At 42.2% G+C, this 19,672-nt stretch overlaps 2 protein-coding genes across 4 annotated transcripts in view; one reads left to right on the top strand and one right to left on the bottom strand.

Moving 5' to 3' along the window:
- Positions 1-10,588, bottom strand: part of LOC125391533 (cadherin-related family member 3-like) — a 77,835-nt gene extending 67,247 nt beyond the window's left edge. For all 3 annotated transcript variants that reach the window (XM_085687922.2, XM_085687923.2, XM_085687925.2), the window contains exons 1-3: positions 10,437-10,588; positions 3,204-3,400; positions 348-519 (exon numbers count right to left, since the gene is read on the bottom strand). In XM_085687922.2, coding sequence (XP_085544048.2) covers positions 348-519; positions 3,204-3,400; positions 10,437-10,479 — 412 coding nt within the window. In that variant the 5' untranslated portion in view covers positions 10,480-10,588. The remainder of the gene's footprint in view (positions 1-347; positions 520-3,203; positions 3,401-10,436) is intronic.
- A 4,184-nt stretch (positions 10,589-14,772) lies between these two features.
- Positions 14,773-19,672, top strand: part of C5H3orf49 (chromosome 5 C3orf49 homolog) — a 12,572-nt gene continuing 7,672 nt past the window's right edge. Inside the window, exons 1-2 of the mRNA XM_048421168.3 lie at positions 14,773-15,043; positions 17,941-18,263. Coding sequence (XP_048277125.2) covers positions 14,841-15,043; positions 17,941-18,263 — 526 coding nt within the window. The 5' untranslated portion in view covers positions 14,773-14,840. The remainder of the gene's footprint in view (positions 15,044-17,940; positions 18,264-19,672) is intronic.

The following is a 19,672-nucleotide window of genomic DNA, read 5'->3' as shown; positions in this document are numbered from 1 at the left end:
TATACATAGTCAGGGCCCACTACATATCAGCTATTTAGTATGTGTGTGTTTGTGCATACGTGCATGAGTGGGGGAGCAAGCATATGTCATAATGTGTATGGTGATCGGGAGAGTCTTTCAGGAGTCTGTTCTCTACTTCTTCTGTGGGTTCCAGGGCCAAACTCTGGTCATCAGACTTGCATTACAAACACATTTACCTGCCGAGCCATCACACTGGCACAACTTTTGCCGATTATCTCTCTCCTTTAGTGTCAGAGCCAAGGGACAATAAAAACGCTTATGACGTAGGGCATAGGACATATATTTCTGTCCACAGGCTTCCTTTCCCCAAAACAGACCCTTGGTACCTTGATCTTCCTGGGCAAGCGACCCAGTGAAAGTAGGTGGTTCATTCACGTCTTCAATCTGTACAAAAAGGGTCTGTGATGCTGTTGCCTCAGAGCTGTCTCTGGCAAATATCGTCAAGGAGTAAAGAGCTACCGTCTCGAAGTCCAGTTTGGGCTCTCCGGTGATGAGTAACTAAAATTGTAAACAGAGCACAATAAAGGAAGATCAGATTATTGGCTTCGTGTATATAGGGAAGAAGGATAACGATACATACGTGAAGCCCTAAGTAAAACAGAGTGTGCTCTCTTTCGCTGTACAGTAGTAAAGGTGTATCTTCATTTGCAGGCACGTTTTATGAAGATAGCTCAAAAATAAACTGGTTTTCATGCTTTCTAGAGCTAGTCTATGACATTGTATCTTTTGTTTGAGTTTGGTTTTTTTATTTCAGTTAGTTGGTTGGTTAATCAGTTTGTTGAGACATGACCTCATACAATAGCCCAGGTAGACCTATAGCTCAATTTGGAAAACAAGAAGGCTTTAAACTTACAGCAATCCTGCTGTCTCAGCCTCTCAAATGTCAGGTGTGAGTCACCACACATGACAATTTGATTTTGTCTCGAAACCAAACCAAAGGCCTCACCATGTAGTCAGGTAGGCTCAGTGGTGAATCTATATCCTCAGTTCTTAGTACTGGGATTACAGGTGTGTATTTTCACATGGAGTGAGGATATCATTTTAATTATGTGGCTACATTTCTTGTTTTTTAATATTTGTAACCTAGCTGAGTGATGGATCATAAATATATGTATTTAGAACAAATACTAGGCATCAACCATTTCTAATGGCCCGAGCAGCAGCAGGGAACTGCACATAAATTATCTCACAGAATTGCTTTATCATCCCAAGTCAGGTAATATGATCACTGTTCCTCACGTTTTCCAGAAACATCAGAAACAGAGAAAGTCAGGTAATTTACCCAGGTTTATATTGTTCATAACCAGAGGCGCCACAGAGGAAAAGGAAGCATCTCCGTTTACCCCATGGTTATAACACCAGGAAACAGTGATCAGCAAGATTACAGAGTCTTGGCACTATTTTGCTTGTTGGGCTTATAATAGAAGCTGAATGGAGAACAAGTACAAGATAGCCGTTTACACCACATTCATAGAATTTGATAATCCCAAGATGTGGTAAGGGTATCCCAGGTCCTATTCAATACTTTCCTTGTCTAGAACAGTGGCTCTCAACCTGTGGGTTGCAACCCATTGGGGGTCAAACAACCCTTTCACCGGGGTAACATATCAGACATCCTGCATATCAGATATTTATATTATAGTTCATTAACAGTATCAAATTGCAGTTATGAAGCAGCAATGAAAATAATTTTATGTTTGGGGGTCACCACGACATGAGAAATTGTATTGAAGGGTTGCAGCATTGGGAAGGTTGAGAACCACTGCTCTAGAGTGTGTGCCCATGGCAGCTTCAAGCGGATCCCTTTAAAGCATTGGCAGATCTTGTTTCTTTTCTGCCACACTCTACAGTTCTTATGTTTCTAATACTTTGCTCCTTTCTGAACTCATGTCCTTTGCCATGTGACTTTGCAGTTCCTACAGCTTGGACATATGATTTGCATCAGCCAACAACCTTAGTAGATATGATTCTTAAAATGCGCACATGGGCTCAAGTTTATCCTTTTGCTTCATTTTGGCCTGAGGGAAGATTATTCTGTCAGTCACTGTCCTGAAGGCCTGGACAGATGCAAGACAGAACCACAGCCCAGAATCAAACCAGCCTAGGGCAGTTCAACTGTGTCTGAAGATGCTACTGCATTGAATGCTCTTTTAGATGTCAGGGGTCAGTGCAGTAGGGGCAGGTAAATGCTAAGCATGCAATAGCTTTGCAGCATGGTTGAGTAACCTTGATCTTAGGGAACCCAAATCTCTTATAATGAGCACTAACCTGTCTGAGTGTCACCCCAGTAGGAGAATTAGTTTTATTTTTAGATTGAGACAATAAGTATCACTTCCCAGCATATCTCCCAGGTCCTACAAACTCTGCCCTTCATCTCTTGGCAATCAGGTCTCTTACCACACTCCCTGTTGAGATCTGGTCACAATGATCCTTCAGTCCCTCTTCCTTATCAGGATCCTTCTTCCTACAGGACCTTGGCACACGGCCTGTAACGGTCTCTTCCTCCATTTATTCAACTCCTGCCCATTCTGCAGACCCCTTTTCATACAGTTCCGCTCCAGGGGAAGCCTGACTATATCACATGTCCCTGTTTGGAGCTCTCACTTGTCTGAGAATTTGTACTTCATTGCTCGGGTAGTATTTACGATTTTATATTTGTGTGTGCTCACTGAATTATCATGTATTCCTGCAAGCAAGCAGATGTGATGAGAATGGGGCTTTCCCTTGCATCTGACTAGATCCTCAGTCAGTACCTGTAAAACAGGAGCTCCTTGTTATTTGCAAGGATTCTGAGGATACTTGACACATCATAAGGTCCCAAAGAGTGGAATGTTCAATTAGTTAAAAGCATGAAGAGGGCCTATAATCCCAGGATTTGGAAGGCCAAGAAAGGAGGATCAGGAGTTCAAGGCCAACTCTTAATTGTATAATCTTAGTACTGGAGGCAGAGGCAGGCAGACCTCTGTGAGTTCAAAGCCTGCCTGGTCTACAGAGTCAGTTCCAGGGCAGTCAGGGCTATATACAGAGAAAAACTCTGTCTCAAAAAAAAAAAGGCTGAAACAGACAACAAACAACACACACACACACACACACACCAAACTAAACAAGCAGTAGAAAGTAAGACAGAAAACAATCATTGAGCTCTCTTGAGGCGTGCTAATACTATCTGCTTCCATACTTACATCCCACAGATGCGAGAATCTACGAGATAGCACAAAAGGATGCACCACAGGGCTGACATTAAGAATAACGGGATCTCCAACCAGAGAAGTATGAGGTGAGAGAGACACGGTGACTGTGGCCACCCGCGTGTGAGCAGAGGCATTTTCCAGGAGAGGGCCAGTGTTCTCCACAACAAAATTTGGAGCAGCTCGAACACCTTAGAGAAAACACAAAGCCATACTTTATGAAGATTTCTGTGGGGCTCCCCAAAACCTTTCATATTTGGAGCCACAGAGGAAAAGCACAAGGCATACTGAGCACATTTTGGTGGGGGGGGGTAGGGGGATTCTTGATAATAAGTTGAGTTGGCTTGGTAGGCTTGCTGAGGATCTGGGCCTCTTTGTTGCTCACAAGACCACAGGTTAGCTTGTGACGATTACTGTCAATTCTGTTTTATGCTGAAGAAAGTAAATGGCACAGAAATGGCCTTGTGTGACACAGTTAACTAATGGCAGAACTATAATTTTAACCCAAAATTACAAGATTCATATTCTATGCTCTTAAACTATCGAAATTATTTTATGAATTGGAGTAAATTGGGGAGGGATAAAAAGCTTTCCAGAAGCTCAGAATGTCGAATTTGAGAGATGCACCCATCTACAAAGCAGTAACAATACCTTTCTGAGGGCGGAGGAGGGGAGTTGATTAAAGGGGCACTCTTGAATTTTGGCTCAGGTCCCAGTCTTGCAGCTCACTAGCCATAGGAACACTTAGGCAAGCAACTGATTCTTCCTAAATCGGGAGACCAACTGTGGTCACTTCATAAGAAACGCCTTTGTCTGAACCTCAGTGGGCATCCAGTCATCAATATTTAAGAGAGAAGCAATGTGGATCATTAGCCATTGTTCTTAATATAGATTTCCCATTCATAGCCAGAGTCGTTGTAAATTTCATCTTACGACAACTCACTATATATTTATTAACACCGTGTGAAAGGATAATTCTCCAAACGATGTTGTTTCGGTATCATCCACCATGCAGCATTGAGAAGTTACTTAACACTAAAGTTCACAATGCATTTAGAGCAACTAGTTACTACACCCCTAACTGAAGTGGCCTGCTTTGAGTCTCTGTTTTCTTGTTTCCTCTCCTTAATTTCAGCTGACTCTTGTTTTCAGTTAAGGTAAACTTTGGAAAATGAGAAGCGTAAACTGGCATCCTGAAAAAAAGAAAACCATTGCCTCACCACTCTTAAAATGACCATTTTAGGCCACGCCCTGAGGACATCATGGAGCCAGACCTCACAGATAGCACTGCCCAGCCCAGCCCATGCCACCATCAGAGAACTCTGTAGATCTGCACAGCTCATACAACTAGCACCATCCACAGCAAATACCAGCTCCTTCTACCTAAAGGCCACTTAGAGCCACGCACCTCATACAACTAGCTGTCTCCAACCTTGGGTTGAACAGAGCCCGCTCCACTCAGAGCCATAGTCTTACACATTGGAAGACAGCAAAGAAGACCAGCAAAGAATGTACTGCCCTTTGAATACTGTTCAGGCCGGGAGCAGAGACTTTCAAAAGTCTAGGGAGAGAGCCAGGAATCCTCAACACAAGTTCCACATGAGAAAACAAGGTCTCAAACCCTCAGAAGAAGTCCTAAACATTGTACATGTCTACCTGGAAATAGGGAAGACTATTTAATCAAAAAGACATAGGCAACTACACACTACTTTAGACATACAAAAGTAGATGAAAAAACACAACATGTCACCATCAAAAGTTACTAATCCTGTAGTAATAAATACTATTGAAAATGACCTGGAAGATCTTACAGACAAAGAATAATTATAACTATGAACAAATAATGCAAAGAGCATCCCACAAAAAGAAATTAATTAAATAAAAGAGTCAATCCAAGATATGAAAATTAAATTAAAAAAAATGCTGTAGAAAAGCAGAACTGAAATGATGCTGGAAACTGAAACTCAATAAGACAAAATAAGAACTAAGTGGAAAGCCTCTCCAACAGAGTAGGTCATGTCAAAAACAGAGAGTGAGGCTGTAGGAAAAAGTAGAGGAATTGGATGGCTTAGTAAAATCCAACGAGAAGTTTTACTGAATTCTCCCATGAACATAACATGGGAGAGTTTGGGAGCACCGTGAAAGAGCTAACTTTTTAGCTATGAGTATAGAAGACGAATACTGTAACAAAGGCGTAGGGGATATTTTCAGTACAGTCGAAGATGAAACTTTCCCAGACCTAGAGGTGCCCATGATATCATAAATTAAATGGACCTAATAAACATCTGCAAAACATTCCACTCAAGCATTAAAGAACACACTTTATCCTCAGCATCCCATGAAACTTTCTTCAAAATCAGTCACATATTATGACACAAAGCGAGTCTCAAAGAATAAAGGAAAACTGAAATAACCTTCAGCATTCGACCTTAACCACAATTGAATGTGCTACAGAAACACCGTGCACAGAAAATGCACAAACACACTACTGAATGATAATGGAGTCAGGGGAGAAAGAAGAAGGAAATTTTAAAAATTGCTAGAATGAAATGAAACATACTGGAATCAGAGACACAATGAAGGCTTCCTGAGGGAAGTTTATAGCGCTGTGTGTCTACATAAAAAATTAGAGATTTCAAATTAATAGCTTAATGATACGCCTGCAGGAATTTTAAAAAATTAGAAAAGCATCCAAAAATTGTAAATAGAGATAATCAAAGTTAGCACTGGAATTAATGAAATAGAAATGAAAAATAAAACAATACAAAGTATCAATGAAATGAAGTTTGTTCTTTAAAAATGTTAACAGGATTAACAAAACTTTAGCAACAATTAATCAAAAGAAAGAGAAGACCCAAATTAATAAAACTAAAAATTAAAAAGGGAAAGATAACAGATGCTGTAAAAGATTCAGGGAATATAAAGGACATACTTTTAAAATCTATACTTGACTAATTGGATAAAAAGAAATGAATATCTTTCTATATGTAAATGACCTCCTATTGTATAATCAAGACACAGCACAGAGTTTAAGCAGCTCCATAGCAACCAAGCAAGAGAAACCATAAGTAAACATCACCCAAGTTAAAGAATTCTCCAGGGCCAAAGGGACTTAGCAGGATCCTACCAGAGCCTCAAGAAAAGACTCAGCGCAGAACCCTACCAGAACCTCCAGGAAAAACTGACTTCACTACTCCTCAAAGAATTCACAAAATAGAAACAGAAATAATACTTCAAAATTCCTTCTGTGAAACCAGTATTTACCATAACACCAAAGTCAGGCAAAGACCCAACATAAATAAACAAACAAACAAACAATAAATAAATAAATAAATAGAATTAGAGGCCAGTCTCTCCAATGAACATGGAGACAAAAATTCTTAATAAAATGCTTGCAAACCGAATTTAAGAATGCATCAAAAGAGATGAAAGGTGTTTCAACAAATGCAAATCAATTAATGTAACTAATCGCATAAATGGGCTCAAAGACAGAAATCACATGATCATCTCATCGGAGGTAGATAAGACCTCTGACAAAATCCAGAATATCTCATAATCAAAGTTCTGGCCAATCTAGGAATATTGGAACATATCTCAATAGAATGAAGGCAACACAGAATAAACCCACAGCCAACACCACACTAAGTGGAGAAACACCAAAGAATTTCTGCTAAAATCAGGATTAAGACAGAGATGTTCACTTTTCCCTCAGTATAGTAACTGAAGTCCGAGCCAAAGTCATAAGACAAGGAAAAGAGATAAAGTAGATACAGACAGGAAAAAAAAAATCGAAGGTCCTTAATCACAGATGATATGAGTTTACAAATAAAAGGAAAGGTGATTTTAAGACTGATTCACTTAGAAGGCAAGAGAAATCAATTTTGCTCACACGTTAAATAATAAGGGGTTGGAAGTCAACAAAATTACCACTCTTGGTTAAGTGTTGGATGCTGAGGTAGGCCAGGTGTGAAGAGAACTAAGTACATCTCCACCTATTCTCCATTGTCACTCCAGGTTGGCACTCAGGGAGAGGCACTGGGCGGATGTCACCCGTGTGTAGAAACTCCATTTTAGATTTTCCTGTTTCACTGTGCACAGACGCCGCTTCCATCCGCCCACACCTGGACCCTTTTGCTTGATGGTGTCCTCCAGCCTTCACGTGCCTGTACTACAAGAGGTCTTTTCTGATCTTTGTAAGTTCTGAATCTATTCCTAAAGGCTCGGGCTCTCTGCAGGCATCAGGGTTTCGTAATTCTCTCTCCCCCAGCTTTCAGGTACGTGCTTCAGTCTGTCTGCTCAAGACCCTGTCTGAAAACTTCCAAGTCACAGTTGTGTCGACGGATTTTCCTCTTTCCGTTTCAAAGTCTGGTTCAGAACTTTTTCTCTGTGATTAAAATACATTTTCTAGAGATGTGTGAATGCTAACAATGTGTGTGCGCGCGTGCGTGTGTATGTGTGTGATGATTTAGTAACATTTGGAACTTGTGACCAAAATGGCCCCTTTGCCCTAGCAAATACCTAGCTCCTAGTCCCCACAACATATAGCACATTCTCACGGCGCAATAGTCTTTGAAGTCGTGAGTAAGCTAACGTTCTTAGGGAAGAAGTTGTCTTGGATTCCTCGCATGGGCCCATCCCACCTTAAGGTGTAAGAGGAAAGCAAAAGAAGGCAAAAAAATGTGAACAGTGGGAAAGATGAGTCACTGATGGCTTTGATAACAGAAATGAGACGTACAAACAGCTTCTAGAGGCCAGGAACGGAAAGGAAATGGACCTATCCTGGCGCCCCCTGCAGGAGCACAACTCTGAAAGTTTCACTATAGCCCTGTGAGACATACCAAACATCCAACCACCAATGTGTGATGTTTGACAAACTAGTACAGCAACAAAAGAAACTGAATGCAGGCATTGTTTATATTATGTCAGAAAATATTAATGAGTGTAATTTACATTCCTGAGTTCCCCACAGCAGAGACGGCAACATGCTAAAGCCCTCGTCAGGCAGCGTCGCTGCCTTTCTGTGAGTCTGCCATTGGCCGCACATCTTATATGGAACAAAAAGTCGGCTCAATGAGTTAAGCACTCACTGCCCAAACATCAAGATGTGAGTTCTGTTCCCTAGAATCTACTTAAAGCCAGCTGTGTGCGCTCCCGTCTATAATGTCGGCATTCCTAATGTGAGGTGAGAGGCAGAGGCAGGAGAACCCAGAAGCTAGCAGTCCAGGCAGCCTGGCAAATGAAGCGGCAAAGAGCAAAGAAACTCTGCCTCAAACAAGGCAGAAGGTAGATCCAACATCAGAGGTTATCCTCTGACCTACACGCGTGTACTGTAGGCAAACACTCGTATATGCAACCAAGAATGAAATAAAAATGTTAAGTTCCCAGGGTAGGCCTTGCTTTGTCTGACCTCACGTTTGATTCCCCTGGCTCCACTCACTCTGTTCCAGCCACACGGGCTTCCTTGCTCCTCATGTGTACCGAGGAAATCCAAAATGCATCCTTCGGGGATGTCTACAGCTCATCCATCTGCTTCATGTCGCTGGCAAAGAGCCACCGTGCCTGAGATCTTCTCTGGACAAACTGCGAAGTGTTCACACTGTGGGTACCATCCCTTACAGTTCCTCCTCTGTTCTAAGTTCAAGAATCAAAGGCAGTCACGTGTTTGCTCTGTGCTGGATGCCCAGGCCCAAGAAGAGTGTCTGCCCACAGGATACACTCAGGAAATACTTGCTAACCGGATGACTGACACAGTCAACGAAGTGGTTCTTCCTCACTAATTACGTAGATTTTATGTGACATTGAGCACACCTGAAAGCTTGTCACTGTGTGTCATGTAATCAGGTCAGATTTTGCGGTTCAATTCTGCAGGTTGGGTCGTGTAGCTAGTTGCTCGTTTCTATATCTAATGCCTCCCTGGCCATTGCCGTGAGGAACCCACTGGTTTTCAACTTTTTCTTCGATATATTTTGTGTCAAAAATCAAGAATTTGGTTTCACAGGAAAGCAAGTCAGAAAAGCATAGGTCAGCAACAGTCAACAGGGTCGTACTTTTAAGCCAACACTCAGAAAGCAGAGGCAGGAGGATTTTAATAAATTCAAGGCCACCCTAGCAAAGTCCAGACTTACAAGGGTCACTCAGTGAGACCCTTTCTCAACAATAACAACAACAAAAAAATTCAAATAAGAAAAATTTATGTAGAGACCTTCTAGGATTAAAAGTCCTTAGAAAGTTCTGGGAAAGGGCTACTCTGACAATATTTAGTATGTGCTTACTGGTGTTTACTTACATATTTTTCTAACCATGTTTCTGTGAACTTAAACAACTTCCTTGGATGACTGCTTTCTTTGTGACACCCATGTATAAAGGGCACTGAAACTGAAGTAAGGTTGTCCACAGCACTGGACAGTAGTCTGCCCATTCCATAATGATTAAAAGTCTATCCAAAGTGCAATTTTCTAGGAACCACGTTGTTGAAGGTTCTTAATTATTTTAAAGTAATTATTTTAAGGTAATTTTACTTATCCAAAGTACTTAAATATCACTTCAACATGAATCAAGAATTTAAAGTATTTCTAAGGCTTGGTACACGCTTTTTATGTAAAAATGAAACTCATGTTAATTAAATATGAAAATATATAAAATAAAAGTTAAACCACCTATTTTCCAACACTTTCATTTCTACCTGGAGCCTCAAAAATATTCCTTGTTAAATTCTTAGTATATGTGTTTCTAGTACTTTCTCTGTCTACCTCATTATGAATCAGATAGACATTTAAAAGAGACATTCTTGAATTCCTATTTCTAAACCATTTTACCTGTGTACCAAAGTCCCTTGCTTTGACACCACATCACAAACATGGGGCTAGTCATTTTGATCATCTACTGATGCTGTTTCCCCTAGTCCTTGCTATTACAGAAGATACATGACCACATAGATCTTTTTATCACTGTGAGAGAAACTTCCATGGAAGTTTGCCTCTGAGGTTCCAGGCTTCAGATACTGGCAGAGATGGTCACTGTCTCGCGGAGAACGTGCTCTATTCCGACTTATAAGCTGTACATATGAAAATATTTTGATAAGAAGGTAGATTATCCAATGAGGTACAACCAGGGAGCGCTGGAGTTCAAAACGCCAGCCCTAAGAAAGTGCTAGAATGAGTGCAAAGGGAGCCCAGTGGAAGACAATCCAACTGTAGGGCTTAGGTATCCAGAGTCAGAAACACTCACCTGAGGCAGTGAGCAGCGCGAAGAGGAAATGGGAAGAAAGCATGGCTGACTGGAGGGCTCTGGTTGCTTCAGACACCGCGCTCCAGCCCTTGCTGGCCCACTGCTAAGGCATTCATATTGTTGCTGTGGAGTCAGTCACCTTAAGAGATCACTGTCTCTAGGCACCAGGTACACACTTCTCTGTTCTGTAAACTGACACCCTATCTGCTTAGCGCTAAAGCTCCAGCAAAGGGATCTATTTCAGTCAGGTTGGAGAAAAAAAAAATCTCTGATTCAGGGGACTTGGGTGGAAATGGAGTGTTTGGGGTGGGGCGTGGAGGTGGAGGTGGTTAGCATTGGTGGGGGCTTTCCAGGAAATGAGTTCACTTGGCTTCTGAAGATTCAAAAGGATTTCATTTACTAGTGACCCCGCCCCACATTGTCCTGTCCTGCTTGGTGTACTCATTACACCCAGGCTTAAAACCAAAAGCTAGAAATCTCAGTTTACTGGATTTGCAGAGGGTTTGTGAGTTGCCGAGCAGACCAGATTAGAGAGACAATGCCAAAACAGCCTGGAAGTAGCCAGGAGCCCTCTGAATGTTATGAAGTTCAAGTTGTGAAACCTAGGCAGTACCGATGGCGAAGACCTGGCTGCTCGGAGTGTTAACACAAAAATACCTGGAAACAGCAGCAAACGGTGCCCTCCAAGCTAACTATGGGCTGTGGATTATAGTTTTATACTCAGAGAGCTCAAAAATTTGTGGTTCGGTAACATTTGATTGTCCCAGTACTTTACAATTTGCCAGAGTTCCCACCCCTCCCTGTCACACCCCGCTGCTTCTCACAAATCCATTCCAGGCTCCTGCGGGGAGCCGTGTTAGCAATCTCTGATTTAGAGATTGCAATCAATTGCTCTCTATAGGAGTCAACCGTTGCCATGGTTACTGAAATAGGATTATGCAATCTCATGTGTGTTCAACAGAAGGATAATGGTGAGAGCAAGGGATGCTGTACTTGAACCAGACTTTGACCTGCTGTAGAAGACTCATCGGTTTTCAGAAGAACATCTACAAATGACCAGTGAATGCTCACATAAGCTGGTGCCAAGCCAAGCACTGTGAGGGCTACAGAAAAGAAAACTAGATTTATAAGGAAGCTTGGATTCATACTTCTGTCTCTATCTCTGATGAATACTCCTTAGTGAAACTACCTACTATAATTCTGTTCTTCCAGGTGTGAGCCCTTCATGGCTGACTCTAATTATAGCCTCAAATCCCTGTGTTCTTATATTTGTTTTGTTTTTTTGTTTGTTTGTTTGCTTTGTTTTTTTTTTTTTTTTGGATTTTCAAGACAGGGTTTCTCCGTAGTTTTTGGTGCCTGTCCTGGAACTAGCTCTTGTTGTTCTTATATTTGAATTATTGTAACCCCCTAAGTCACTAGGAACCTGTACCCCCGGACCCACATCCTGCTCATTGCTCTTCCTAAATATCCTCTGAATTCGTATTGCTGTCAATGGACCATCACCACCTGGGGTCCCTGAACTAATTACCTGCCTGCCTTTTCTACAGGTGCAGCCTTCCCTCTCCCGGGCATCTTTTGGGCAGACATAAGTGCTCTCCCTCGCCCCTGGATTCCTACCAGACTGATCTTTCTGCTCCCACACATGCCTAGTTAATGTCTCCCAGTTCTTGTTGTCTTTAAATGCTTCTCCCAAGGCTTAGCATAGTTTTATCCCATGGAATATCTCATCTCAGATGTCACCTCTCTAAGAGGCTTTCCTTGGTCCCTTGGTAACTTTTTCTGTAGCGGCTTTCTAGTTTTATGTAGCAGCCTTTATTAGTTTCTGAAATAATTTATATTTGTAAACATGCCTAGAGTGTAAGCTCCTTCTTCAAGAATTGTAAACCTGCTGGGCAGTGGTGGCGCACACCTTTAATCCCAGCACTCGGGAGGCAGAGGCAGGCAGATCTCTGTGAGTTCAAGGCCAGCCTGGTCTACAGGAGCTAGTTCCAGGACAGGCTCCAAAGCTACAGAGAAACCCTGTCTCAAAAAACAAAAAACAAAATCAAAAATCAAACAAACAAGCAAACAAAAAGAATTGTAAATCTTAGCAGGAATTCTAAGTAATTTCTTTCCAGGCTGGATCCGATTGCCCCGAATACACATGAATTACTAGTTCCTTATAATCCCTACTAACTTTCCTTTCCCTTGCTCTGAAGATCAAGCCAAGACAACTTTAAATTGGCATGGAGTCCTTAGCTGATATGGCCCAGATTATTTCTTCTGTTTATCACATACACACCTTGTGTCTGTTTTTGTCTGTCTGGAAACATGAAGATCATCACACACTATTTTCTTTTTTCTTGTTCAATTCGTAGGCCCAGTGACCCCACCAGAGAGACTTTCCCTGTGTTTCCATACAGTGTGGCCCCTCACCCTTGCCATTTTATTCTACTATCCCCTTTTATTTCTCCATAGTATTCACTACTGGCTGAAATGATTTTTTTTCATGTGTTTGTTATCCGGCTCTCCGATAGCACTTTGAGATAGTTCAGATTGTGTGTGTGTGTGTGTGTGTGTGTGTGTGTGTGTGTGTGTGTTGGGGGCGCCTTGCTATGCAGGGCAGTGTCCCTCATGTCCATATCAGTGCCTAGCAACCATTAGGCATTCAAATATTTGTTGAGAACTGAAAGACAGACTCCACCCTGGTGGGAGGTGTTACTGATTATTCCCTATTTTAATCACAAGAAAACTGAGGCTTGGGAGTTTTCTTTCCTCCCATTTCCTAAGGCCCCACAGGCTATTAGGTATAAAAGGAGGATTTAAATCCAGCCTGAGTTCAACACTACCATCTGTGTGTGTCCTGGTTCTTCTTCCCTGAACATTTTTTGTAGCCAGATTATATACTTCAAGATTGTTCTATGACCTTCCAGATGTGAAAGCCTCAAATGTTCCGGCCTCGTTCATGCAGGCAGACTTGCACAGAGAGAGACATGTGCAAACATGAACACAACACGCACTCACATGAGTAAAATGCCTCTCTCCCTGACGTAAAATCAGCCATGGCCAACCACATGTTCGATTGAATCCCACAGAATTAAGATGCAATACCCATCACTATATGAAAAATCCTGGCTGAACAAATTGCTCACTTAGGTATCAATTCATTCAATACCTATGATTTTCACCTAGAGGAAAACCAGGCCTGGAAAGGGCTCCAGCCCATGTACCAAAGCATCACAGTGTGGTGCGGACCCCTACAGTGTGGACCAGGGGTCATCGGCATCCTGAGATGTCCAGTGTGTTCCGTAAGGTCCATTTCTTGCTACAGCAGAGTGTCTGTGTCACTTGAACCCCACTATAAAGCTACGGCACCAGCAGCACCCGAGAGATGAGAAAGTAAGCACAAACATGACTCAGGCCACGCCACCAGGCTGGAGCAGGAGCCCAAATGGACCACCTGAACACTCCATGTTAGCACCTCAATGTCACACAATTTATTCCTCTTATTTATTTGTGTGAGTTTTGGACCCAGAGTCTCAGGGGTGTTAAGCATGTACTCAGCCCTAACTCATACTCCCAGTCCCTTGTTCCAGCTAAAGCTCTTCTCGGAGATATTGAAACATACAAAATCCCGTGTACCAAAGTTATCGCCACCACCTGAGAATCTGTGAGGCTTGTGTATTGGGTCCCATCTCAAAGGTACTGTAGTGAAATCGGCATTTGAACAAGACCCCCAACTAAATTCTACGCACTTTATGTAATGTAAATTACTGGTGGCTACAAACACAGGAAGCAGAGTAAATTATGTAGCTTTCGTCGGTTTTCCAGAGGCTTCCTTTCAACCATTCAGTCCTGCTGAACACACTAACTCAGAGGACCGAGATGAACCTATAGCCTAGTGGCTGCTGCCACCTCGTGGTCAAATTCTCACCTAGGTAGGATTTGCTCTTAGCCATAAAATAAACGCAGAAATAACGTGCAAGTGGTCCAGGTACCGAACATTTTTTAGCCTTGTGCTTTAAAAGTCTTCAGCAGAATCTCAGGATGTAACGAAATAGCCTCTTCCGTGGCCACCGAGGCAGCCAAAGAGAACAGCTTGCCTCTTGGTGAGCGTCCCCTTCTGGGACGCCGGTTTGACAGAAAAGTTCAAGATCCAGTGTCTCTTCCTCCCTTACGGAACTCACACGATCTAAGTATGATGAGGAATTATGCTGTGGCTTTCTTGCTCTGAATGTGCCTTCTCTGTGCGGCATTTCACAGGGTCCCGTGGAATTCCCCACGCTCCTCTCACTTGCATCATTAGAAGCCCCTGAAGTAAAACACAGTTAGTTCCACACATGGCCAAGGAGGAAGAGACTCCAAATTCTTCCTACGTAGTTTGAACCCAACATCCAAAAGTTAAGCAGTGTTCTCTGTCATGGGATGATGATGATTTTGCTTAGAGTTCTTAGCTCAAGAGCTAAAGAGACCCAAACGTTTATCCCAGGGAAAGCAGACAGAATGGAGCACCGTCGGCTGTTCTCACCTGAACCCCTGAAGCTTGCCTGTGGGAAGATTGGCCAGTACCGAAGAATTCAGCACCCCAAACGGAAAAATGGCTCGTTCAAAGGGAAGAGGGTAGGAAGGTAAGTAACAAAGGCTCATTTCCTTCCCCGTCAGTACTTTTGGGGATTTTCATTAAGCAAGACTCCTTATGAGACTGCAGAAGGTGGAGTCTCCTTTTAAACATAATTGAAGAATCTAGACTGTATGTGTTCCAGAATGGAGGAAGCGCTGTCTTGGGCCAGGGTGTAGAGCACTGTTGAAGTGTTTTTTTTTTTTTTTTGGTTTTTTTTTTTTTGCACTTTTAAAAGCCTCAATTTCAACAAGGAAAGGGCTTTGCTTTCTATCCAAATTCGATTTTTAATATGTCATATGTGATTAATGTCAGTATTAAGTTGATACTTTCCCAATAACAGTATTTTAGTTTTCTCACATCCCCACACCAGTGAATGGGCAATTGTGGAAATCTATTAATTCTTTTTGTCCTTTTTGTATTCATCCACCATCAGTGCTTCCTGCTCCCTGCTAAAGCAATTTCCACTCCTGAATTGTGTCCTAGTCCTATTTCCCCCTTGAACAGTCTTCAGTGAAACCTCAAAACCGCCTCAGACCTGGTATTTCTTGTCCGTGACAAAACCATAAAGAAATACAGTCTTGAGAACATGCCACTTTTTAATTTTGAAATTCTGTTTGGCAGTTCAGTTTCCATGGTATTTGGGCCTCTTCCGCAGTAGCCCCAGCAGCCACAGTTCAGAGAAATGCCTATGAGATGTTTGTCTGGGGAGCTGAGGTGTCACAGGTCAAGCTTCTACCCTTGCATGTATAAAGTAAAATATTACAGGGCTGTTCGCTTCCACTAAGAAATCAGGGTTTCCAGCCCACAAATCATAATCCCAGAGAACGTAGACAACAATGAGGACCCTAAGAGAGACATACATGGATCAATCTACATGGGAAATAGAAAAAGATAAGATCTCCTGAGTAAACTGGGAGCATGGGATCTTGGGAGAGAGTTGAAGGGGAGGGGAGAGGCAGAGAGAGGAGCAGAGAAAAATGTAGAGCTCAATAAAAATCATTAAAATTAAAAAAAAAGAAATCAGGGTTTAAGGAGAAAATAATGTGGAGAAGCAAATCCATTTCTAACAAACAAGAACAAAAGCAAACAAAGAAACTTTAAAAAGGGAACTTCCTTTGCGTGTGAGCTTCTCAGTAGTTCCTTTCCTAGGTCCTGGAACAAGTGACCTTCTCTAATCAAGTTATGCAAATCAGCACGGCATGGGTGTTTATTTGTTGTTTCTGAGGCTGTCTTGTCACAGCCCAGGCTGGCTTTGTGCTCAGTCCTCCTGCATTAATTCTCCTGTGTGCTGAGATGACAGATTTGTGCCACCACTGCCTGCTTAAAGCAACGCATTTGTTGTAACCTGAGAGGTTGGTTACATGTGTTTCTATTGTGTGTGAGCGTGGCTATGTACATATCTATGGCAGTATAAGTTATTAAAACATTATTAATATTTATTATTAATTATTTATTAATTATTAAAAGTTATTAATAAGAGTCTCAGGAGATCCACAGGAGGTTGGTTCTGGCTGACAAGTTATCTTTGGGCAAGTAAGAAAGGGGGGCATCTTCCCCGGAACCCCTTTATTGCAACAATTCTGCACAACCATTAAGACTTGGGGTGAATAGTGACCCCAGAAGGTGCTTATTTCCTTCTGTGGCCTTTCTTCCAGATAGGAGGAGTCCAGCCCAAGAAGCCGCCTTCCTTTCGCCTCTAGAAGGTGCTTCCTCATTTGGTCTTCAGACTAATAAAGTCTGTCACATATTGAAGACTTTGTTAGGATCCAAAGCCACAAATTATTTCCTTCTATTTTCAGATTTCTTGTAAGATTATACCCATTTTCAAAAGAGAAAACAAAATTTATATATAAAATTAATAACATGCCCAAGAGCATACAGTCCAAAGGTGTGGCTGTGAGACCAATACTGTCGAACTCCGGTGACTGTGTGCCCACTAGAATCTCTGACGAGAGATAGGCACCCACTTTGGAATAATGTTTCGCTGGAAGATGGAAACATCCTTACCTCAGATACATTAGGCAGTATATGAAGAACACCTTAATGGGCATTAATTTCTTTTAACCCACATTAGAAACATGTATAACATAAACATAACATCATATAGTGTAGCAAAGTAATCATGCTGTAGCTGGGATTTCATGCTGAGGAAATGAAGATTTGCATTCCCAGAAAAACTTATACCCTAAAGCTTATAGTTCTTTTCATAATAGCCCCAAGTGGAAACAATTCAAATGTCCTTCAATGAGTGGATGGTTGAACACAGCATGGTATATCCATAATGTGGTGTCTCACTCAGCAATGGAAAGAAAGGAAACGTTGGCACCAGAGAATTTTGTTAACAAACATGACCGTCCTGGAGCTGAGGGTAGGGCTTACTAGTCCAACTCTTATCTAGCCTTCCAGGGCTGTGCGTTCCACCCCCAGCATCAAACATCAAAACAAAGCAGAGACAAATGCTCGAAGCTTGAAATGTTATCCACTGCACGGATCCATTTAGATGATATTCTTCAAGGAATAAGAAGTGGCAGCCGGAGAATACGTGAGAGGTTGTATGGACATGGTGTACGTAAGGTGTGTGCGTGTCTAGGCAGAGGGTGCCTGTGTTTGCCAGTACAGAGGGCAGAGAAGGACTTAGTTGTCTTCCTCTAGGGTTCTCTGCCTTATGCCCTTGAGGCAAGGTCTCTAGTATCCTGAAACTTGCTATTGCTCCGCTAGGCTGACTGCTGAGCCAACCCTGGTGACCCTCCCGTCTCCATGTCCCCACCAAACATTTTATGTATGTTCTAGGGATCCGAATGCAGGTCCCCACACTTGCGCAGCAAATACTGTCCCAACCGAGCCATGTCTCTGGCCCTCAAACATTTTATATTATTAATGCTGTTTGTTTAAATTTTTGTTTAGATGGCATAGAGCTATGTCTACCAACTTAGCTAAACAAAGTGTCCTGGTCGCCAAAGAGGAATCATTGAGTGAAAGTGACTTGGAATTTCATGCAACACAAAACAATCAGAAAAGAAACCTGATGAAGAAAATGAAGACTGTTTGGGGGAAAGTGTTGTCCTGCAGGTGTGGAAGCCAGTCAGCCCGTGCTGGCAGGGGGAGCTCTGCAGGACAGAAGGAAGCCACCCTCTCCAACACACAAGGCCTGCTGTCTAGATTGGTCAAGGAGCTTCCATCTCCCAGGTTGTTTACCAAGCCAAGAATGAGAAAGCTCGCAGAGAATGGTAACCAACTGCAATTTAATATTAAGTAGTCGAGAGAACCAGTAAAACAAGAATAGACCGTAGTTTGGTTGTTGAATGTCCCCAAAGACACTTGCACTGGCTTGTCTCTTTGGGTGTTGTTATCAGGAAGTGGGGTTGGTGGGGATTTCCCTAAGTCATTGGAGACATGCCCTACCTAGCAAGGCGAATGTGAGATCCAACTGAACTCATTGTCTCCCTCTTTGACTTCCTGATCATAAAGTGTGACTTGGTGCCATCACACTACACACCCTTGCTATTTGTTACCCCTTGAAAATCTAAGACCTGAACCCAAATAACTGTTTCTCTTCCTAGGTTAATTATCTCAGGTATCCTGTCACGGTGACAAAAAGTGAGCCTTCACCTCTAGGCACGGCAGCTCTGAGAGGTTTATCTAAACCGCAAAGTCGCCGGCTCCTCCTAGGTCAACTGAACCAAATTCCATACTCCACAGAGATTCCCCCTCAATTGGCTCATTCATATATGGATACAATTTAATATATCTATAAAATCTGAGAGAAATGGATTATATTGTCTTTAAGGTTCCTCAGAGTCTGAGTCTGGTTAGGAAGTTGCCTAGTCCCTTCTAAACTCGGTTCGTTTGTTTTTGTTAGGTTTTTCAAGGCAGGGTTTCTTTGCGTAGACCTGGCTGTTCTAGAACTTGCTCTGGAGTTAGGTGGACCTGGAATTCAGAGATCTGACAGCTGGGATTCAAGGCCTGAGCCACCACCACCTGGCTTCTAAATTCATTTTTATTCTGAATGTATATGCACACATAAGTGTGGACACACATATAGACACATACATTAGAAAGTCAAACTCCGGTGTGATTCTTGTTTTTCTTAGAGAGGAAGAGCAATAGAGCTCATTCGCTTCATTCGTTTGTTCATTTGAAGCAACTGTGAAAGGGATTTTCCCTTCATTTCTTCTTTGGTAAATTTGTTATTGTTTTACAATCACCAGCCGCTGATTTTTAAATTTTTATTTATCTACTTATTGACTTTTGAGGTCAGGTCTCGTATATCCTAAGCTGGGTTTAAATGCTCAGTATGGTAGATATGTGGGTTCAGAACTTGATCTGCCTGCTGATTGTAGGTTCAGAGCTGCCAGAATTGATACCTTGCCCTGGGCACTACCTGAGCCAAGCTCTCTGCCGGGATTAGCCACACTTTTCAGTTTGTCAACATCATACCCTCCCAGGACTGACTCAAATTCTTGAGGATGTGGCCAGCTAAATTTAGGCTCTTCTCAGAACCCCTAAGGTAGCTCATTTTAAACAAGGAATCCTCACCACTGTCCTTGGATTCATACACAGTGGAGAAAACAGAATTCCTCTCAACTGTCACTTGTTGATAAAGGAAATCTGTCTCCACATAACCTCTGGATTTGAC

Source organism: Myodes glareolus, chromosome 5, assembly GCF_982192425.1.
Source record: "Myodes glareolus chromosome 5, mMyoGla1.1, whole genome shotgun sequence".
NCBI lineage: Eukaryota > Metazoa > Chordata > Mammalia > Rodentia > Cricetidae > Myodes > Myodes glareolus.
This window is presented reverse-complemented; position numbering and strand designations above follow the sequence as displayed.